The 18,675-nt window shown below is 37.4% G+C and overlaps 1 protein-coding gene across 2 annotated transcripts in view; it reads right to left on the reverse strand.

Moving 5' to 3' along the window:
• The window catches only part of anapc1 (anaphase promoting complex subunit 1), a 96,212-nt gene extending 77,800 nt beyond the window's left edge, over nt 1-18,412 (reverse strand). Inside the window, exons 1-13 of one of the 2 annotated variants that reach the window (XM_067420623.1) lie at nt 18,214-18,412; nt 17,087-17,323; nt 16,799-16,954; nt 15,998-16,040; nt 15,701-15,801; nt 13,417-13,499; nt 13,233-13,294; nt 12,131-12,273; nt 10,864-11,087; nt 9,190-9,399; nt 8,467-8,562; nt 8,266-8,356; nt 2,932-2,997 (exon numbers count right to left, since the gene is read on the reverse strand). In XM_067420623.1, the coding sequence (XP_067276724.1) occupies nt 2,932-2,997; nt 8,266-8,356; nt 8,467-8,562; nt 9,190-9,399; nt 10,864-11,087; nt 12,131-12,273; nt 13,233-13,294; nt 13,417-13,499; nt 15,701-15,801; nt 15,998-16,040; nt 16,799-16,954; nt 17,087-17,299 (1,488 nt within the window). In that variant the 5' untranslated portion in view covers nt 17,300-17,323; nt 18,214-18,412. Of the gene's footprint in view, nt 1-2,931; nt 2,998-8,265; nt 8,357-8,466; nt 8,563-9,189; nt 9,400-10,863; nt 11,088-12,130; nt 12,274-13,220; nt 13,295-13,416; nt 13,500-15,700; nt 15,802-15,997; nt 16,041-16,798; nt 16,955-17,086; nt 17,324-18,213 lie in introns of both variants that reach the window. The other variant, XM_067420622.1, reaches the window with a different exon arrangement.
• Between the last annotated feature and the right edge of the window lie 263 nt (nt 18,413-18,675).

An 18,675-nucleotide genomic window follows, 5' to 3' on the forward strand; every position in this document is an offset into this window, starting at 1 on the left:
TCTCTCCTATGTCTGATATAAAATTATATAAAATAAATCTCTTGGCAAAATAACTGGTGTCCGGTCCTGTGAATTAAACTACCACGGGGGAAAAGCTTAATTTTTAAGTCTACAATGTTTAACCCTTTCACACGTAAATTTAAAACATTCTGTTTTTCAAAGCGACCGTTATTAATGTGTCACTTTATGGTTTCCATGGTGACGCGTCATTGCTTGTCACGTGACACACCGCAGCAACAACAGAGAATGAATGATGATCTGCCTTTATGTCATTTTTCCTTTTTTATTCAAAATATTCACCATTTTTTTAGATATGGCCTGAAATATCTGATATTCCGATTGTCAAATATATACAAGTGGCAGTGTTTTGTCGTTTAAACAACTTTATAATGATTGCGTTAGTTGAGCTGTATGCACGATGGGCGCCGCCATCGCAGTTCAGAAAATCGGATCTGTTAGATTTAAGTTACAAGACGTGAATTCATCCCAAAATACATAAAAGTAAGTGGCAGGTGAACTGGTAGAAGAATAGAGTAATTTTTAAAGTTACTTACACAATGTGTATCTGATATGAATAAAACTAATTATAATGGAAAGGATTATTATTGCCTCTTCATTTTTCATCATTGTGTATTTTACAAACTCTAAATGTATTGTTTTTAGTACGTATATGTTTGAAACCTAAAATAAACATTATGTGGCTGAAAACACTGAAAAGTTGTGATATATGACAGCTCTGAGCGCGCCTGTCTCTGGCTCAGTGCAAGCCAACGCGAAAGCACATTTGAATGAACATGATGCACTGACCGTTCTAATCACATGCGTGAATGTGTGATCATACGTGCGAAAGGGTTAAAAAGAAGAAGAATGTATTTATGTAAATTCAAATATATTCTATATATGAAATTTCAGATTATTATTATTATTATTTATTTTTAGCCAACGTAATTTTTGGGCGGCACCCGACACAGTCACGGGGCACCCCAGTGTGCCGCGGCACCCACTTTGAGAAAGGCTGGTCTAGAGAGCCACCACAGAGCCAAGTCTTACAACACTGTATACGTCTCATGTTTCTCAGCAACGTTAGCAAGGCACCGGGAAACACAAACACACCAGGCTTGTTCGAGAAGCATCGCTGCTGCGCAGACAGATCAGCATATGATATCAAAATACCACATGAGCGATTCAAAAGCATAAGAAATCGTATGCTCTCTGTGTACTCTGATGTCATTTTGTTAACAGGAAAGCGCACAGCACATTTACATATTTATCTGAACGTAGCTCTGGATGTTTGTTAACACATCAAGCTTGTCACTTTACAATGTCTGACTCTGATGCATAATTTTTATTTCCTTGTTATTTAAATACTTTTATGATCATGTTAGTTGATTGGAAACTTTTAGTGAGCTATGTGTCCCGAAATATATAGTATAAACAATGCAGTGACAAAATCAGAGCCCGTTGGCTTTACAACACATACATGTGTCCACTCCTACCTAAAGACATAAGTGAGAGGCCGAGCAAGTGTAAGAAGAACACAGTTATAGTTACACAATGCGTGTTTGACGTAAGAACAGTATTTTTTTCAAATTAGGCTTGAAACGTTATTTTTTCGAGTATAATTGTCGTTTCCAAAGACCTTATTGTGTATTTTACAAAAACTATTGTTTTTAATAGTAGTAGCAGTTTGTCACGTCACGAGCTGAACGTTCTGAATACGTGTTATACGCGTGAAGGGTTATTACTCACAAGAAAAACTGATTGAAATGAGGTGGTGAGTCGGTTTTGGCCATCGGGCCTTGTGTTTGACACGTGATGGAACATATAATGACATGTTACTGCAAGATAAATGTCTCTTGATACTACAGACAATAGTATTTTCCAGGTCTAGCTCTCTAGTGTTTTTGAAATTTGATTGATCAAGGTGACATTCAACAGAGTACAAAAGCAGCATCCCGCTATCCAGTGTTATAGGTCTTATATAGTATGTGATTGTGATTTGAGACTGTACTATATAATATAAATCAATGATTTTTAGGCACTTCAGGGTTTTCTTAACCAATTAAATTGTTGTGTGTGTCCTGGTAAACCCTACATTATAAAGACATAATTTCCATACAAGGATGGCAATATCCAAAATCGTGTCCTTTTGGGGGACATTTTTTGTCCCCATGAGGAAACCAACTTAAAATCACAGTGATGTTTTTTTGAAAATGTAAAAATGCAAAAGTACACTATAAAAATAATTATGTCTATGGAATGTCCCCATAAAACATGAAAACACAGTGTGTGTGTGTGTGTCTCATTATAGGACAGATCCCCACCACATACTATATAACTAGATAAGACGAATAACATTGGATGCAACCTTTGTATTAAGTTGGATAGGTCACCTTGATCAATCATATTTTCAACCAATCACTAGAGAACTAGACCTAGAAAATTGGTTGGAGGTGAGTCATCCACATCTGAAACACACATTATCATCAGCGCTGGCGAGAAAGAGGCTTTTATATATCAATCATGCATATATCTGTAAGTACCATTTAATGACATTAATAAACTGTGTGAATCTAACAGTATAAACAGACATGTCTGTGTTTCAGTAAAGAATCCCTGCATTCTCTCCAGCACTAATGACAATCTCTCATCCAGATACGAGTGACTCACCAGAAACCAATTTTCAAATCTCTAGTGATTGGTGGGGAACATGATGGAATGAGATGATGTATTAGACTCAGCACTAGGCTTTGAGTGCAAATTGTAATGCACAGATGCCTTTGGCTTTTTTAATAAAAGAGAACTATGCATGGTGGACACACTACATATTACAGACTCAGACAGAACAAAAGAGCTAAAAGTGGAAAAATGATTCAGGCCACTAATAATGGCATTTTAGAGGTGAAAACCACAGATGCAATCAAGCCTCACCCGTGTGACTCCAGTGTACAAGACGAGACTTCCATTGGCCTCAAGCACCAGCATAGCATGAATGTCCTTACAAGAAATAAAGAGAACATGAGATTTAGATCTTGATGATGGCTACCTACAACACTTACAAATGATATTCAAGACTTACAGGAATTACGTTTTTTTTAAAACTGTAATTTATTCATCATGATTAGAAGCAGCAAGATCTGATCGTAATAAATTATGTGAAATGTGACTCAAAAACGGCATTTGCAACCCATTTTACATTGATTTTCCAATTAACTGGATGGCGAAGAGTGTTAACATTAACCAACAGGAAACACAAATAACTTTCAATAACTTAACTTCCAAATAGCACAGATGAATTATGCACAACAATAGCACAGAAAAATGTATTACAAAACTCATTATGGTGTTCATTTCATGGTCACTTTATTATTAATCTTATTGTGAACGATACATCCATGCATTTGTTTTGTTACTTTTTTCTTTACCTTATAATTTCTTAAAATGAAGCCATTTTATTTTCTGCAACTATCTTACAAGCAATGCAATGCCTGCCCACATCTCAAAAAATAACTAGAAATAGTGTAAAATTATTTCTTCAACAAACCAGCGTGTTTAAGATAATGATAAATTAAATGGGGCCTATTAGGCCCTTTTTCAAAGACTTGATTTTGTTTTTGGGGTCTACTTGAATAGGTTTTTCATGCTTTAAAAGTTAAAAAATGTAATACATTTTTCACATATTTGACACACACCTGCTTTGAAGCCTTTAAATAGCCAATGTATATTTGAAAAATTGTAAGCAGAATGGAAAGAATGCCAAAATAAACTATTTGAAATAAGTTTGTGCCTGACAAAGACCTGATGGCCAAAACGTTGCAATAAATACTTTTCTGGAGCAGTCACATCAGTGTGTGAACATTTACGTTTTGCTTCATTTTGCCTCCTTGCTTTGTCCGGAGCCCTGAGGTTTATATGAAGGATCTGAGAAATGTGTACAGTCTTGTTCAAAATAATAGCAGTACAATGTGACTAACCAGAATAATCAAGGTTTTTAGTATATTTTTTATTGCTACGTGGCAAACAAGTTACCAGTAGGTTCAGTAGATTGTCAGAAAACAAACAAGACCCAGCATTCATGATATGCACGCTCTTAAGGCTGTGCAATTGGGCAATTAGTTGAAAGGGGTGTGTTCAAAAAAATAGCAGTGTCTACCTTTGACTGTACAAACTCAAAACTATTTTGTACAAACATTTTTTTTTTCTGGGATTTAGCAATCCTGTGAATCACTAAACTAATATTTAGTTGTATGACCACAGTTTTTTAAAACTGCTTGACATCTGTGTGGCATGGAGTCAACCAACTTGTGGCACCTCTCAGCTGTTATTCCACTCCATGATTCTTTAACAACATTCCACAATTCATTCACATTTCTTGGTTTTGCTTCAGAAACAGCATTTTTGATATCACCCCACAAGTTCTCAATTGGATTAAGGTCTGGAGATTGGGCTGGCCACTCAATTACATTAATTTTGTTGGTTTGGAACCAAGACTTTGCCCGTTTACTAGTGTGTTTTGGGTCATTGTCTTGTTGAAACAACCGTTTCAAGGGCATGTCCTCTTCAGCATAGGGCAACATGACCTCTTCAAGTATTTTAACATATGCAAACTGATCCATGATCCCTGGTATGCGATAAATAGGCCCAACACCATAGTAGGAGAAACATGCCCATATCATGATGCTTGCACCTCCATGCTTCACTGTCTTCACTGTGTACTGTGGCTTGAATTCAGAGTTTGGGGGTCGTCTCACAAACTGCCTGTGGCCCTTGGACCCAAAAATAACAATTTTACTCTCATCAGTCCACAAAATGTTCCTCCATTTCTCTTTAGGCCAGTTGATGTGTTCTTTGGCAAATTGTAACCTCTTCTGCACATGCCTTTTTTTTAACAGAGGGACTTTGCGGGGGATTCTTGAAAATAGATTAGCTTCACACAGACGTCTTCTAACTGTCACAGTACTTACAGGTAACTCCAGACTGTCTTTGATCATCCTGGAGGTGATCATTGGCTGAGCCTTTGCCATTCTGGTTATTCTTCTATCCATTTTGATGGTTGTCTTCCGTTTTCTTCCACGTCTCTCTGGTATTGCTCTCCATTTTAAGGCATTGGAGATCATTTTAGCTGAACAGCCTATCATTTTTTGCACCTCTTTATAGGTTTTCCCCTCTCTAATCAACTTTTTAATCAAAGTACGCTGTTCTTCTGAACAATGTCTTGAACGATCCATTTTCCTCAGCTTTCAAATGCATGTTCAACAAGTGTTGGCTTCATCCTTAAATAGGGGCCACCTGATTCACACCTGTTTCTTCACAAAATTGATGACCTCAGTGATTGAATGCCACACTGCTATTTTTTTGAACACACCCCTTTCAACTAATTCAACTAATTGCCCAATTGCACAGCCTTAAGAGCGTGCATATCATGAATGCTGGGTCTCATTTGTTTTCTGAGAATCTACTGAACCTACTGGTAACTTGTTTGCCACGTAGCTATAAAAAAATATACGAAAAACCTTGATTATTCTGGTTAGTCACATTGTACTGCTATTATTTTGAACAAGACTGTACCTTTTTTTGTATTTTTGACTATGGTGTGTTCACGTCATGTCGTATTTACCGTAATTATTCTTAACTGTAAAAAGCCTTCACATGCTCATAGAACGTGCAATTCCAACATGTAAAACAGTAATATTTTGAGAGTAACGACCTTGTGGCCACTGTCCCAGACCACTGGCGTGTTTAAGGCATGTTAATCTGCAGACGATTAGTGTATGACATCAAAGTATCGCAAGAGTGATTTCAAAGCATACAGAGCTTTATTTACAGTAATTACAACATGGTGTGAATTAGTGTTGCACAATATACCGGTATTAGAAAAATATTGCGATATCCTGCTATTACAAACAGTACGATATGGACTTTTATTAGTATGGGTACTTTAAGGAGAACAGCGCTAATATGAAGCTGTATTTCTTAATGTGCGTGGATGTGTGACAGCAGGTGTCAGGACACGTGTGTGCAGAGCTCTGCTTCCACCGGTCACTCAACATTGGAAGTAGTAGAAGAGTTAAATATATACGCGCAGCGCATGATAAAGAAAGCAACAGAAATATGCGCGCATAAGGAGAAAAGGCGCGGGACGTGCTCGCACTACCGGACTCTGACCTGGAGCGCACGCACACGCCTTTCAGACAACAAACATGCGATCGCCATTCAATTCTTTTGCGGATTATTTTTGGGGTTTGAATGGTCAAACATAAGTAAAAATGCATGGTCTGGGGAGTATTGAGGTAAACACAGTCAGACATGTCTTTAGTGAACGTACACAGCTGAGGTAATTAGATTAGTGCAGGTCTTAAGGCAGACCTAATATTCTGTGATTAATGTTAAGCAAACAATGAAACATAGAAAACCACCACATGTTTGGCTAAATAACTCAAATATATTTATTAAGAATCAGTGTATAGTTAAATTATAGAGTGAAGACTAAGCAAGCAGTTTTATATTTGATTAAGTTCTTTCTTGACTTGCTACTGTTAAATAGACCTAATGAAGCTGAAAAATAAAGCACTGTTTTTGTCATATTGTTTGTAATTTGCATTTTTTGTGTGCTTATTTTTAAAAACGGATACAATTAAAAATCTATATTATAATTATAAGATTACATTTAAAAAATATTAAATGAATCATTAACATGATTGATAATGATGATCTCTCTGAAGATCTTCCCACTGGCATGCAGTTATTATAGTAATAAAAGAAGGGAATGGTCAAAAACCAGGGCAGGAACATGCTGGCCAAGTGAATTTTTAGTTTAAAAAAATAAAACAATCAATAATAAGTTCTCTTGTCATATTATTCATATTACCTGTTTTTTGTTAGTGTTTTACCGTGATATCGATTTAGTATCGGTATCGATGTATTTTAGTCTGGTATCGTATCGAAGTCAAAAATTTGGTATCGTGACAACACTAGTGTGAATACAGCACTACTACTCCTACATTTTTGCAGCTCGTCTCTTCCCAGGCTGTCAGTAACGCTCCGTTTAGTTCCCGTCTTTATGAAGCCCCTCCTTCCGTATGCTCTGATTGGACCGTGTGTGGTGATTGATCAACCGCTTCGAGCATGTTTGGGAAAAAAACAAGTGGCAACCTCCCCCGGTTTCTCTTGAAGCCAAAATGGAAGTGACTTAAACTGCAATAAAACAACTTGCCGCTACAGACAGACTCCAGTAGGGAGCAGAATCTCATTGAGCCCCATGTTAAAATGTCCAACTTTACAGCAGAAAAAAAACATGTTTAAAGCCTGGTACAAATTGTGGTTTTGGTCTACTGTGCCTTTCATGACAACTGTGAGGGGCGTGATTTGTTTTTTATAACTCATTCGTTTACATTATATAAAGCCTTAAAGTCCTGCATAATTAAGGGCGGGGTCACTGAATGACAGGTGAATTGCCGTTTGTCTGCTGTCTGTTAGCCATCACGTCACTTTAGCTAAATCAGTCAGTTATCTGGGAGTGACAGCCGACTTTGAGGCTTCAAAACTGCTTTACAGAAACCTATGGGTGATGTCATGGAAACTACGTCCATATTTTTTTTTACAGTCTATGGTTTCAACACACTATTAACTCAACCAGGCCCCACCCCTTTTTGTTGCTGATACCTTGGGTGGAAATTGTTTTAATTTAAATAATTTCATTCCCCTATAAAGAAAAAAAATCAAGATAAAACTACATTCGGGGCATTTCTGGCAGTGCTTAAATGTTTATTTCAGCGATTAGCATATGGCTTTGTATCAGTAGAAAACCCTGGAGTATATTCAAATGATTCAGTAGCGGTGGCTTTGGGAATGGCCCCACAGGGCAGCAAAGCATTCTGGGAATTGTAGCATTTCATCCCCATGAGACAAAAATAAATTTTCCGTCTTTTCTCAGTCTAGAAGGCACCAAATTCAAAAATATTTTCACATTTCTACTACATTAATGACCCAGTTTAAATACAGATTCATCTTCCCAGTGCTGAAGTACCCCTTTAATGATAAAGAGAACAACTCCCTTCGGAGTGACATTATATTTTGCAGACCGTTTTCCTGCTCAATTAAAATAGTACCCATAACAAATTAAAAAAATAGCATTTTGCAATATAATGGACTCTTTTTGTACAGGTAAATTAACAAATGACAACAGAAGCACCTCATATTCAAATTGCAAACAGTGCCATTTGTATATCAACTATTTGACTCCAGACCTCTAATTCAAGTACTCACCTCAAGAGGGGCAGCATCTTTTGCAGTGATAACAGTTACTGATGCAAATATCAGCTGAGAAGTTTCATTGCTCTCAAGAAATTTCACACACCTGCAAATAGCACACAAAACATCATTTTTATTTAAGATGAGAGCACTAGAGCTTTAAGAAAGTGTCTATACCATTATTGTAGGAGCAAAAAAAAAAAGACACACATTCACCTGAGCTGCTGGTGGGACTCGACCAAGAAGCACAGGTACCTGTTCTCACACAGGTCAGAGGTGATGAAGACTTTAGAGGCCTGGCAGCCTTTATCCCTGCAACATGGACAAAACACTGATTTCAGGACAAACATCAACAGTAACTTCATGCTTTAAAGGGTTAGTTCACCCAAAAATTAAATTAATGTCATTAATGACTCATCCTAATGTCGTTCCACACCCGTAAGACCTCCGTTCATCATCGGAACAAAGTTTAAGTTATTTTATATTAAGTCCGAGAGCGTATGCAAGTGCATGCACACTATACTGTCCATGTCCAGAAATGTAATAAAACATCATCAAAGTAGTACATATGTGACTTCAGTTGGTTAATTAGAATCTCTTGAAGCATCGAAAATACATTTTGGTCAAAAAATAACAAAAACTACGACTTTATTCAGCATCGTCTTCTCTTCCGGGTTTGTTTTCAATCCTCAAATAAAGATTCAAACGGTTATAAATCAGTATAGTGTGCATACACTTGCATGGTTATGAATCAGTATAGTGTGCATACACTTGCATACGCTCTCGGACTAAATATTAAATATCTTAAACTGTGTTCTGAAGATGAACGGAGGTCTTACAGGTGTGGAACGACATTAGGGTGAGTCATTAATGACATACATTTCATTTTTGGGTGAACAAACCCTTTAAGCTCATAAAGCACATCAAAACTAAGCGGACCTGGAGATAGCACTGGTTTCTGTCCACAGTTGCTCAATGCAGAGGTCTGGTAGAATGGGCTCCATCTCCGGCAGCAGGGCCGTCTCGTTCAGGGTGCTGTTGGGTGAGGCCAGGATGCTGTGGCCGCGAGGTGATGGGGTGTGACATGACATGTTGAAACGCTGAGTTCCAGAGAAAGAGGGCACGGCGATGCCTGGGGAGTGAGCCCGACTGGTGTCACACAAATTAAGGAGAAACCAAAAGGGCACAATTAGACACAAATGTGTACATTTCCCATTTTCATATTATGTTTCTTCAAATAACTTTTATTATATGAATGTATATTTAATATTTACACCATCGTTCAAAAGTGTGGGGCCTGTCTTTTTGTTTTGCTAAAAAGCCACATTTATTTAATTTCTATAATTAAATAACATTTATATAAATACAGTTACTGCAAAATATTCTAAGTAGGGACGGGACTTTAACGCGTTAATTAATTACGGAAAAATAAATAAATAAATAAAATGTAACCACACTTATTTTTGCACCGCGGAACGTTTTTCAATGAATGAGTTTCGACGGACCGATTATACTGGAACACCAACTAGTGCTCCGGAGTCACGACAACAACAAACCACAGTGAACATGAACGAAGAAGCTGATGAGACCGCTTTGCTCGGCCCCGTGGATGGGAAATTTAGTTTTAAAAAACGAAAGAATGAAAGCGTCGTCAAGAGCATGGTTGTGTGCAAGCTATTCAACAAGGAATTTGCGTATCACCGCAGCACATCGAGCCTCAAATATCACAAATATGCTTTTGCTAAACTTAATGGCAAACATTGCACTGGTCTGCTGGACTGAAATAAATAAACTATATTTTGTTGATTAAGCTTATGTATTCAGTCATTATTCAATGGTATACTAAAAATACATGTGAAAAATTACTTCTCATTGTTCTCAGGTCAAATATTTATATGCAATTAAAATGCGATTAATTTCGATTAATTAATTACAAAGCCTCTAATTAATTCGATTAATTTTTTTAATCGAGTCCCGGCCCTAATTCTAATCATAATTATAATGTGAAATCATTCTGATATGCTGATTTGGTGCACAAGAAACATTTCTTATTATTGTCAATGCTGAAAACAGTTGTGCTGCTTAATCTTTTTGAGAAAAGTTATTTTGTAACGTTATAAATGCTTTTAACATCTCTTCTGATCAATTTAGCACATGCTTGCTGCAAAAAACTCTTTCAAAATAGTTCATTTTTACTGCCCTCGTAGTGAATATGCATCTTTAATAATAAAAAAAAAATCTTCTGCAGCATACATTAAATTTGGGTAATATTTGGGTATTTTAGGGTTCAATTTTCCCTATTAACTAGTTGCTTATTAGCATGCATATTACTAGGATATTGGCTGTTTATTAGTACTCATAATGCACATATTAATGCCTTATTCTGCATGACCACATTCTACATCCTATAATTATACCCAATACCTAAACTTAACAACTACCTTACTAACTATTAATTAGCAGTAAATAGAGGTTTATTGAGGAAAAATGTATAGGTAATAGTGAGTATGTGTTCCTTATTCTAAAGTGTTACCAAAAGGTGCATATACTGTGTACAATGTACATACCATAGAAAAAGGATAAATAGTATTTTTTTCTATTGAGTGGACATACCTGAGGGCAGCCATGTTTGAAATGCTTGGCGAGTGAACCCGAGAGTGCAGGCCTGGGGAGGCGGGAATTCGGCTCTGGTTGTGCAGGGCGTGGCAGTGCAAGGGCGAGGCGGGCGAGTCCAGCCGGTTCACGTTTCTAAGGTGGGTGCTAAGGAAGCTGGGAGCTGTATTGGGAGTTTGAACCGGCCCGGGCTGGTCTGGACACTTCAACACTGTGGTCTGCTCCTGCAAAAACCACAAGAAAACTGGTCTAGATGTTTGACTTCTTTTTTTAAACGTAGCACAATATACCAAATTCCTCTTTTAATGAAAAAAGAAAATATCTATTAAAGATGTTTTATTAGTAGTATAGTAGTGCTCAGATAGTTCTCTCATTAACATTACCATGTGATTTGCTGCTAATAGGTGATAAAAATATGTTGCTTCAATTATAACTCTGATATAAAAAGTTTGCCAATTACTTCACTTTAATTAAAAAGTCCTATCTGGATTTACTTTATAATAGCCATTAGCCAAATATAAAAAAAAGTGTGATCAATCCAGTCTTTAGACTAGATTAGATAAATGGTTTAACTGTATTAAAAGACATTTAACACTATTATGCTATTTTAAACGTTCCTCATTTTGCTTTGGAGGTCTCCTACAATAGATGCATCTAAGGTCAAAAAACACATTTGCCCCAAAGAGCCTACTCTGCTCTGATTGGTCAGATGGCCCAATCTGTTGTAAGTGGTTGACCGCTTATAGGGACATCGGAAACAAAATGCATATTACTATCTGAATTTCAGCTCTGAATCTTCCTCAGATACACAGCGATACAAACAGTAACAACGGCTTCGAAAACTGCGTGCAAAGTGGATTCTTGGTGCAGAAAAAAAATAAACATCTTCTTTGAGAGTGGGTCAAAGTAGATATTATTCGAAGGTGGCCTAAGAAGACATTGGCTGGCATTAGTCTACATAGGTTTGTAACAGGAAAAGAGATTGGAATTGCTGGCAATTCGTTTTGGCAGTTCACAATCAATTATTTTTAGCACACAATAACAATTTGTTGTGCTCTTTGATCTTTAAGACTTTGCAGACCTTTTATATTCAGAAACAGCTATTATTACACACCACATGTAAAATCGAAAAAACATAGGAGCACTTTAAAATTTTTACTCTCAAACATTAGAACATTAAGCAGTTGTAATAATAATGTCATTCTCTCAACATCAACATAAAAACAGGATGTATATAATTAATTATGACTGCGCAAAGCTGTCATACCTCGGGTGTGACTTTGCGCAGGGTCCAGACGGTGTGTGTGCATTGCTGCGTGTCATACGTCATGATAATGGAGGGCTTGAGGCAGGTGAACAACACTTTCTGAGCACTGTCTGAAACATACTGGAGTCGGGCCTCAAACAGACCTAAACCAATGAGTGGGAACAACAAGAGCATCAACATATGGCAGGTCATAAGGACAAAGATGAACAATGCATCAGTGTATCAGTCAAAGTTAATTCAATGGTGTCCAAAACGAACACTTTCAAAGTGCCAAATATATGCTATCCGATCGTGAAAAAAACAAATATAAATGCCACGCCACGCCAATCTCTGACACGCTGTATTCTGTAACGACTGCCAAAGCAAAACTGAAAGTTCAAGTGTCGCATCCTGAAGCTCAACACCAATCATCTTCATTAAAAGCAGTGAGACTAAATGATATTACTAGAGCTGATGCTGACCTTTAACCTTAAAATTAGCTGATAATAAATTATACAGCTCATATCTTTTGCATATGTTGATGTGAACGTTAAATTTGAATATAGAGCGGGAATTGAATTTTAGATTTATATTCATTTTGCAGAGATACATTTATGTGGCCAAATATAAATGGAACAGTTTTTACAAATCGGATGGCTATACAATCAGTAAATGCACAAAATAACCAAATGTAAACAGACCCTAATATGCAAGAGAAACTTAATAATCACAATACATAACTAATTAGAACAAAACTACATTAATAGAAAAAATACTAAATATAACTTCATGGCCACTGTAAATAATTATTTTTATGGCTGGCAAATTTCCCTTGCCTTTGACAGGTAGATAATTTTACACCATTAGTATAAACATATATCCAATAAATGTTCATTTAATAAATAGTCTTAATGAACTTAAATGGTCAGTTTGAGGAAAGAATACCACAGAGAACACAAGTCCAAAACCATGAGAGTTTGAATACCATGAGTGTGTCACAGTGGAAAATAACTCATAATTGCACAAATATATATATATATTAATAAAAATACAATAGTACATAAATAATACTAAAACAACACTGATAAGGTATAATTTTATTAAGTCTTACCGCTGGACTTACAAACAACAGGAGCGATTTCATCTAAGGGATGCAGCATGCTGAACAATGTCGGAAGAGGTTCCCTGATAACAAGATTTAAATCATTCAACATCCTATTCATACTACACAAGTCTTCTTTTACAACACTCAAATGCAAGCACTTACAGTATTAACATTTTGCATGTTAAAAAATAATTAAACATACCTGATAGGGCTCATGTGGCCATCAACTGTAATATTTTTGCGCTCCAAAAGCAGGCCGAACTTTGTTGACCAGAGAGCAGAGACCTTAAATGAAAGCCAGTAACAGCCGATCAAGAGAAAGACGGAAGAGTACAATTTTGCAGCTGATGGAAAATAGTATTTATGCAAAGATGTGAATTTTGGCACAGCACAGCTAAGCATGAAGTATATGAACCAAGAATGAACACTATATTCACAAAATGCTTTAAATGGATAGTTCAGCCAAAAAATGTAAATCTGTCATCATTTACTCACCCTCATGTTGTTACAAACCTGTATGAGTTTCTTTCTTCTACTGAACACAAAATAAGATATTTTGAAGAATGTTTGTAAGAAAGCAGATAGAACAACCATTCACTATCATAGTATTTTTTTCCCTACTATGGTGGTGAATTAGCCTGACAAGCCAGACCCACATCAAGATGTTTGGTCTGGAAACTCACCATTGACAGCTCAATCCGAGGGGCGGGATAAACGGTTGTCTTTCAAACTCCCTCTGCACGCGATAGGATAGCGGTACACCAACCGGAGCAACGACGGTGAAGGGGAGCTCGCTGACTGATTAAACACTGCCGTATCCGGTCGGCTAAACTCCGAACACATCTTCCCTTTTTAAGAATGACTTCAGTGCCGCTCTTTGTTCTTTTCTCAGAGGAAAGCTTAACTCCAAGTCTTCCGGAGGCGCGGTCAAAGCCGATTCGAAAGACCGCCGTTCGCCAGTTTCTGTGTTTACTAGAAGACTGTGTAACTAGAAGCACGCAAACGCAACTCGGCCGTCGTCATTATGGCCCCGCCCGCCGACTCTATAGCCTACCTACACGATGTGATTGGGCCGTCCAGATTCTGAGGAATACAGCTCAGATAGGAATTGAGAGTTGCTAGACCATACTTGCGGGCAAATTAAATTTGCTGCCGCTAGGGTGCGTCTAGATTTCTAGGCTAGTGGTGAATGGCTTTTCTATCTGCTTGGTTACAAACATTCTTCAAAATATCTTATTTTGTGTTCAGCAGAAGAAAGAAACTTCTGATTCTTTGTTATCTTCTTTGATGTTCAGCAGAACAAAGAAACTCGTACAGGTTTGAAACATGAGGGTGAGTAAATGATGAATTTATATTTTTGGGTGAACAATCCCTTTATTGCTGTATTCAATCTAGATATTTTTTACACAGAAAAACTTTAATTCTATTATGGAAAAAAAATGCATTGTGTAATGCAAAAGTTTCAAGCCCTAAATTTCAGTGCCGTTTCCCTTTTCCCCATTATAAACGCATAAGTCTGAAATGTTTAGGAAAAGCCTCAGGGGCAACATGCCAGACTATGCATGTAAAATAAAGCCAGCATTAGTCAGAACTGTAAATTGCGCTGTCTAAATAGTGTTACTAAAACCAAAACCGCCCCCTTTCCTGTCTGCGTGCCAAACAGCCTATTATGCCTCATGAAATGGACAACTACCACACATAATCAGTCACTGAGCTGAAAACGACAGTCAGGCTGACTAAATCCCTGATGGCGGTAACAAACGTTCGGCTCGGCTGGGTTTGGTTTGGTTTCCTCCAAACACACAAGACTGATACAGCCACTTAAACTGGACTTGTAAGAGAGGCCTCTATCAATTGTTTTTTGGGTGTACTCACACTAGGCATGGTTGCGATTGTCCCCCTTTCCACTCCCCTGCTGGCCAGCAATCACACTTGCACTTAACGTACCAGGCCGGAGCACTCTTGCGTCATTCATGATGCAACTTTTTGTTTTGAAGACGACCGGAAGAAAAGCAATTTCACTAACAGGCTGCCTAATAGATTAGCATTTATGCCACGCTGTGATTTTCACTTGACTGCAATGCACGTATCAGAAGATTATTACGGAGGCAGCTGACTTTGATGGAGGAATTTACAACTTTACTCGCAAAATACAAATTATTTTAATCAATAAGGTGATAACCAGGAAGGTTATAAACCTAAATATACTTGATTTAATCGAAAAGTGTATCCAAGTAGTAATAATTTGGTGTTTGCTTTCGTAATGATGAGAGTAGCGCACAGCTATCCTGTGCTCTGGCGCAGTTAGAGATCACAGTGCTTGCGAACCATGCTCGAGCCCAACCGAAACACGCTCTGGCCTACAACTTACAAATGGGCCAGGGCTGGCCAAACAAACCATGCCAGGGCATAGAACGGAGCACTCACACTTATGAGTACACCCTTAGAGTTGTTTTACTCAACTGACAGACATTAAGTGTTCTGACCTGGAAGGGCAGGGGAGATATGAAGTCTTTGCCACTCATGCTGTGGATGTTCACACAGGTGCTCTGGACAATACACACCGTCTGCTCCACAACATCCTTCACTGGAGATCATGGAGGAAAATAATCATTCAACAAATAAAAATTCTACAAAACAAGAGCCAGGGTCATATACTTGCTACTGAAGCAATTGATCATTTAAAATGCAATAAAAGTATTATCTAAAAAATATAAAATGCAGTTTGTTTTACACGTGTGGCAACAATAATGTAAAAAGACTAAAATGTATAGAAATCTTACCATCTTTTTTAGACTGAGGAACTGTGAAATTACACCATAGAGCCTATAAAACAATAAAATAAATGATATTAGAAAAAGTATGAAAAGGGATCCTTGATTCAGCAGCCACAAAAAGTAGTAGGGACAGTTCAAAAATGTCTATAGACTATCATTCACTGAGGTCAGTAGTTCTTATTTGAACAGAAATTAATATTTTTTATTCAGCAAGGAGGCATTTAATTGATCGAAAGTGATAGAATGCCCATTTATTAAATAGCACATGTATACAATACACACACAAACATACACACACACACAGATAGACATACATACATACACACACACACACACACGCGCGCGCGCACATACCTACATTACATACATACATACATACATACATGCGATTAATTAATTTGACAGCACTAGTTATTAATACAGAAAGGGTTTTTCATCACCTTCAGCATGGCAGCTAATCAAGTCTGCATTATTAATGATCCCCTTTTATCATATTACACTATACATTATATCTTTTCAAAAGCAATTTTTTTTAGCATATGTTAATATGTTTTTTGCACAAAATATGCCTCAATGATCAATGAAATGCATCAAAAAATAGGTGAGTGCGCTTACTGATCGAAGCATATTTAGTGTAAAACAGCATCAGTGCTCAAATCTTACCAACCCCAAACTTTTGAATGATAGTGTATGCCATACCAAACCAAATGGTAATTGGTAACCAAATTTCCTCAGAAAACCAAAAAATGGTTTGGAAAAGTGAGATTTATTCTGAGAAGAGATTTAGCGCAATGAGTTAGATAGTACCTGCTGAACTGGGCTGTCCACCGTGAAGGCCTTGTACACATGTGAGGCTTGATTCTTACTGCCACGACTCCATATGACCATGTTTCCTGCCACATACAGCTCCTCTTCATATTCAACCTCATCAGGAGCAGTTCCCTTCCTCAGCTGCCAGCGCTCCTACCAATCACACATTCAGTATTTTAATGAACACCTGTTTGCTTTCACTTTGAGGAAAAAGAGCAGTGCAAATATTCTGCTAAACATCTCCTTTTGTGTTCCACAGAACAAGCAGTCATATGGAAAAACTACCTTCTCACGCTCGTGTAGAGTGACCTCCTGAAGGGATCCCACGAGTCCAGCCGCCCCGTCGGAGGACCAGAGCTCAGAGGCCGGCTGGAGCTGCCGCAGCTGGAGATTCACAGCATTCGGGTGATTTTTGCAGTGCTCACGACCGAATGGGACAAACGACTGCAATTCGCCTGCGGCTATCATTGTGGCTCTCTCTTCATAGATGTGCGACATGAGTTCCCAATATCAGCATTATTTCTGTGAAACACAAGGACAGAAACAATAATACACATTATCTACAGAAAAACAGTACGTTATTAATTGTACTAAAAGTTTTTGTTTACAACTTTACATAATATTTTTGAGTGTATATATTATTATATTTATATATTGTGTGCGTGTGAGAGTCTATGTATTCATGCATGTGTATACAGTATACATGATGTTTTTTTTCACTAAATATGCTTTGATCAATAAATCACATTTAACCTAGTTTTTGTGCTTCATTGGTCAAGGCATATTTTGTGAAAAAACAGCAGCAATGGCACAAATATAAGCAAATTAACAGTGCTTTTGAAAAGATGTTTGTAACATAAGATACATTTTCAAATATATACATAATGCAAATATACATAATTTTATTATAGTTGTATTTTAGTTATTCAAATAATAAGTCTTAAAATAATTTGTCCGTCTAAACATGTCTTTTTTTTCACTGTTTATACGACAAAACCTGTTTATATCCAACTTTCTTACTATCTAGATAGATAGATAGATAGATAGATAGATAGATAGATAGATAGATAGATAGATAGATAGATAGATAATCATCACACTAAGAAAGAGTCCAGCAGCTGCGGACAGAAATACAACATTTACTGACGGTTTCATGCAATATCATGTATCAATGACTGCTACATTTGTAATGGCACGCGATTCATTCTTCACTTAATGAATTGATTGAATTCCGGGGAAATCCTTCAGTAAATCCCTCAATTACACTGCACATGACCTCTCATCTTTTGTTTTAGCTTGTAAGGTGTAACAATGATAAATGGAATAACACGAAAGTATCTATATTTCGGTCAGTCTGTCATCCTGTCAGCATTAGCCGCCGCGCTACTGCTAACATCCGCTCAAATATTCACCTGCTAATAACAAATAATCGAGCTTCCTGTCCTGGAGTGCGGTTCTTCCCTTTGACAGATGCCTCTCCCTCTGCAATCTCCTGCTCGTTGAGCCCAACATACAAACACATCAAAGTATGCAGAGAAAACCGATTGAGCAGAGCACACTACACTGTTTCAAATGAACGCGGACATGTTGTTATGCCGTGACGTACTTCCGAACTTCTGACCAATCAGAGAGCTGCGTTCTGGAACGGTACGTACTGGCGGGCCAGTAAAGTGATGGTGGCGTAAAGTGATGGTGGCACCATAGACTGTCTCATGTGTATGTCCAAAAACCATGATTTTCCATGGCGCATTTCCAAAACCCCACTAAAACTATAGTATTTTGTCTCTATTTTTTATAAAGAAAGGTGTCTGTCAACATTGACAATTTTATTATTTATCATCTGAAGGTATCTGTGGACTGAAATCAGGGAAAGA

This window comes from Pseudorasbora parva, chromosome 17 (genome assembly GCF_024679245.1).
Source record: "Pseudorasbora parva isolate DD20220531a chromosome 17, ASM2467924v1, whole genome shotgun sequence".
Lineage (NCBI taxonomy): Eukaryota > Metazoa > Chordata > Actinopteri > Cypriniformes > Gobionidae > Pseudorasbora > Pseudorasbora parva.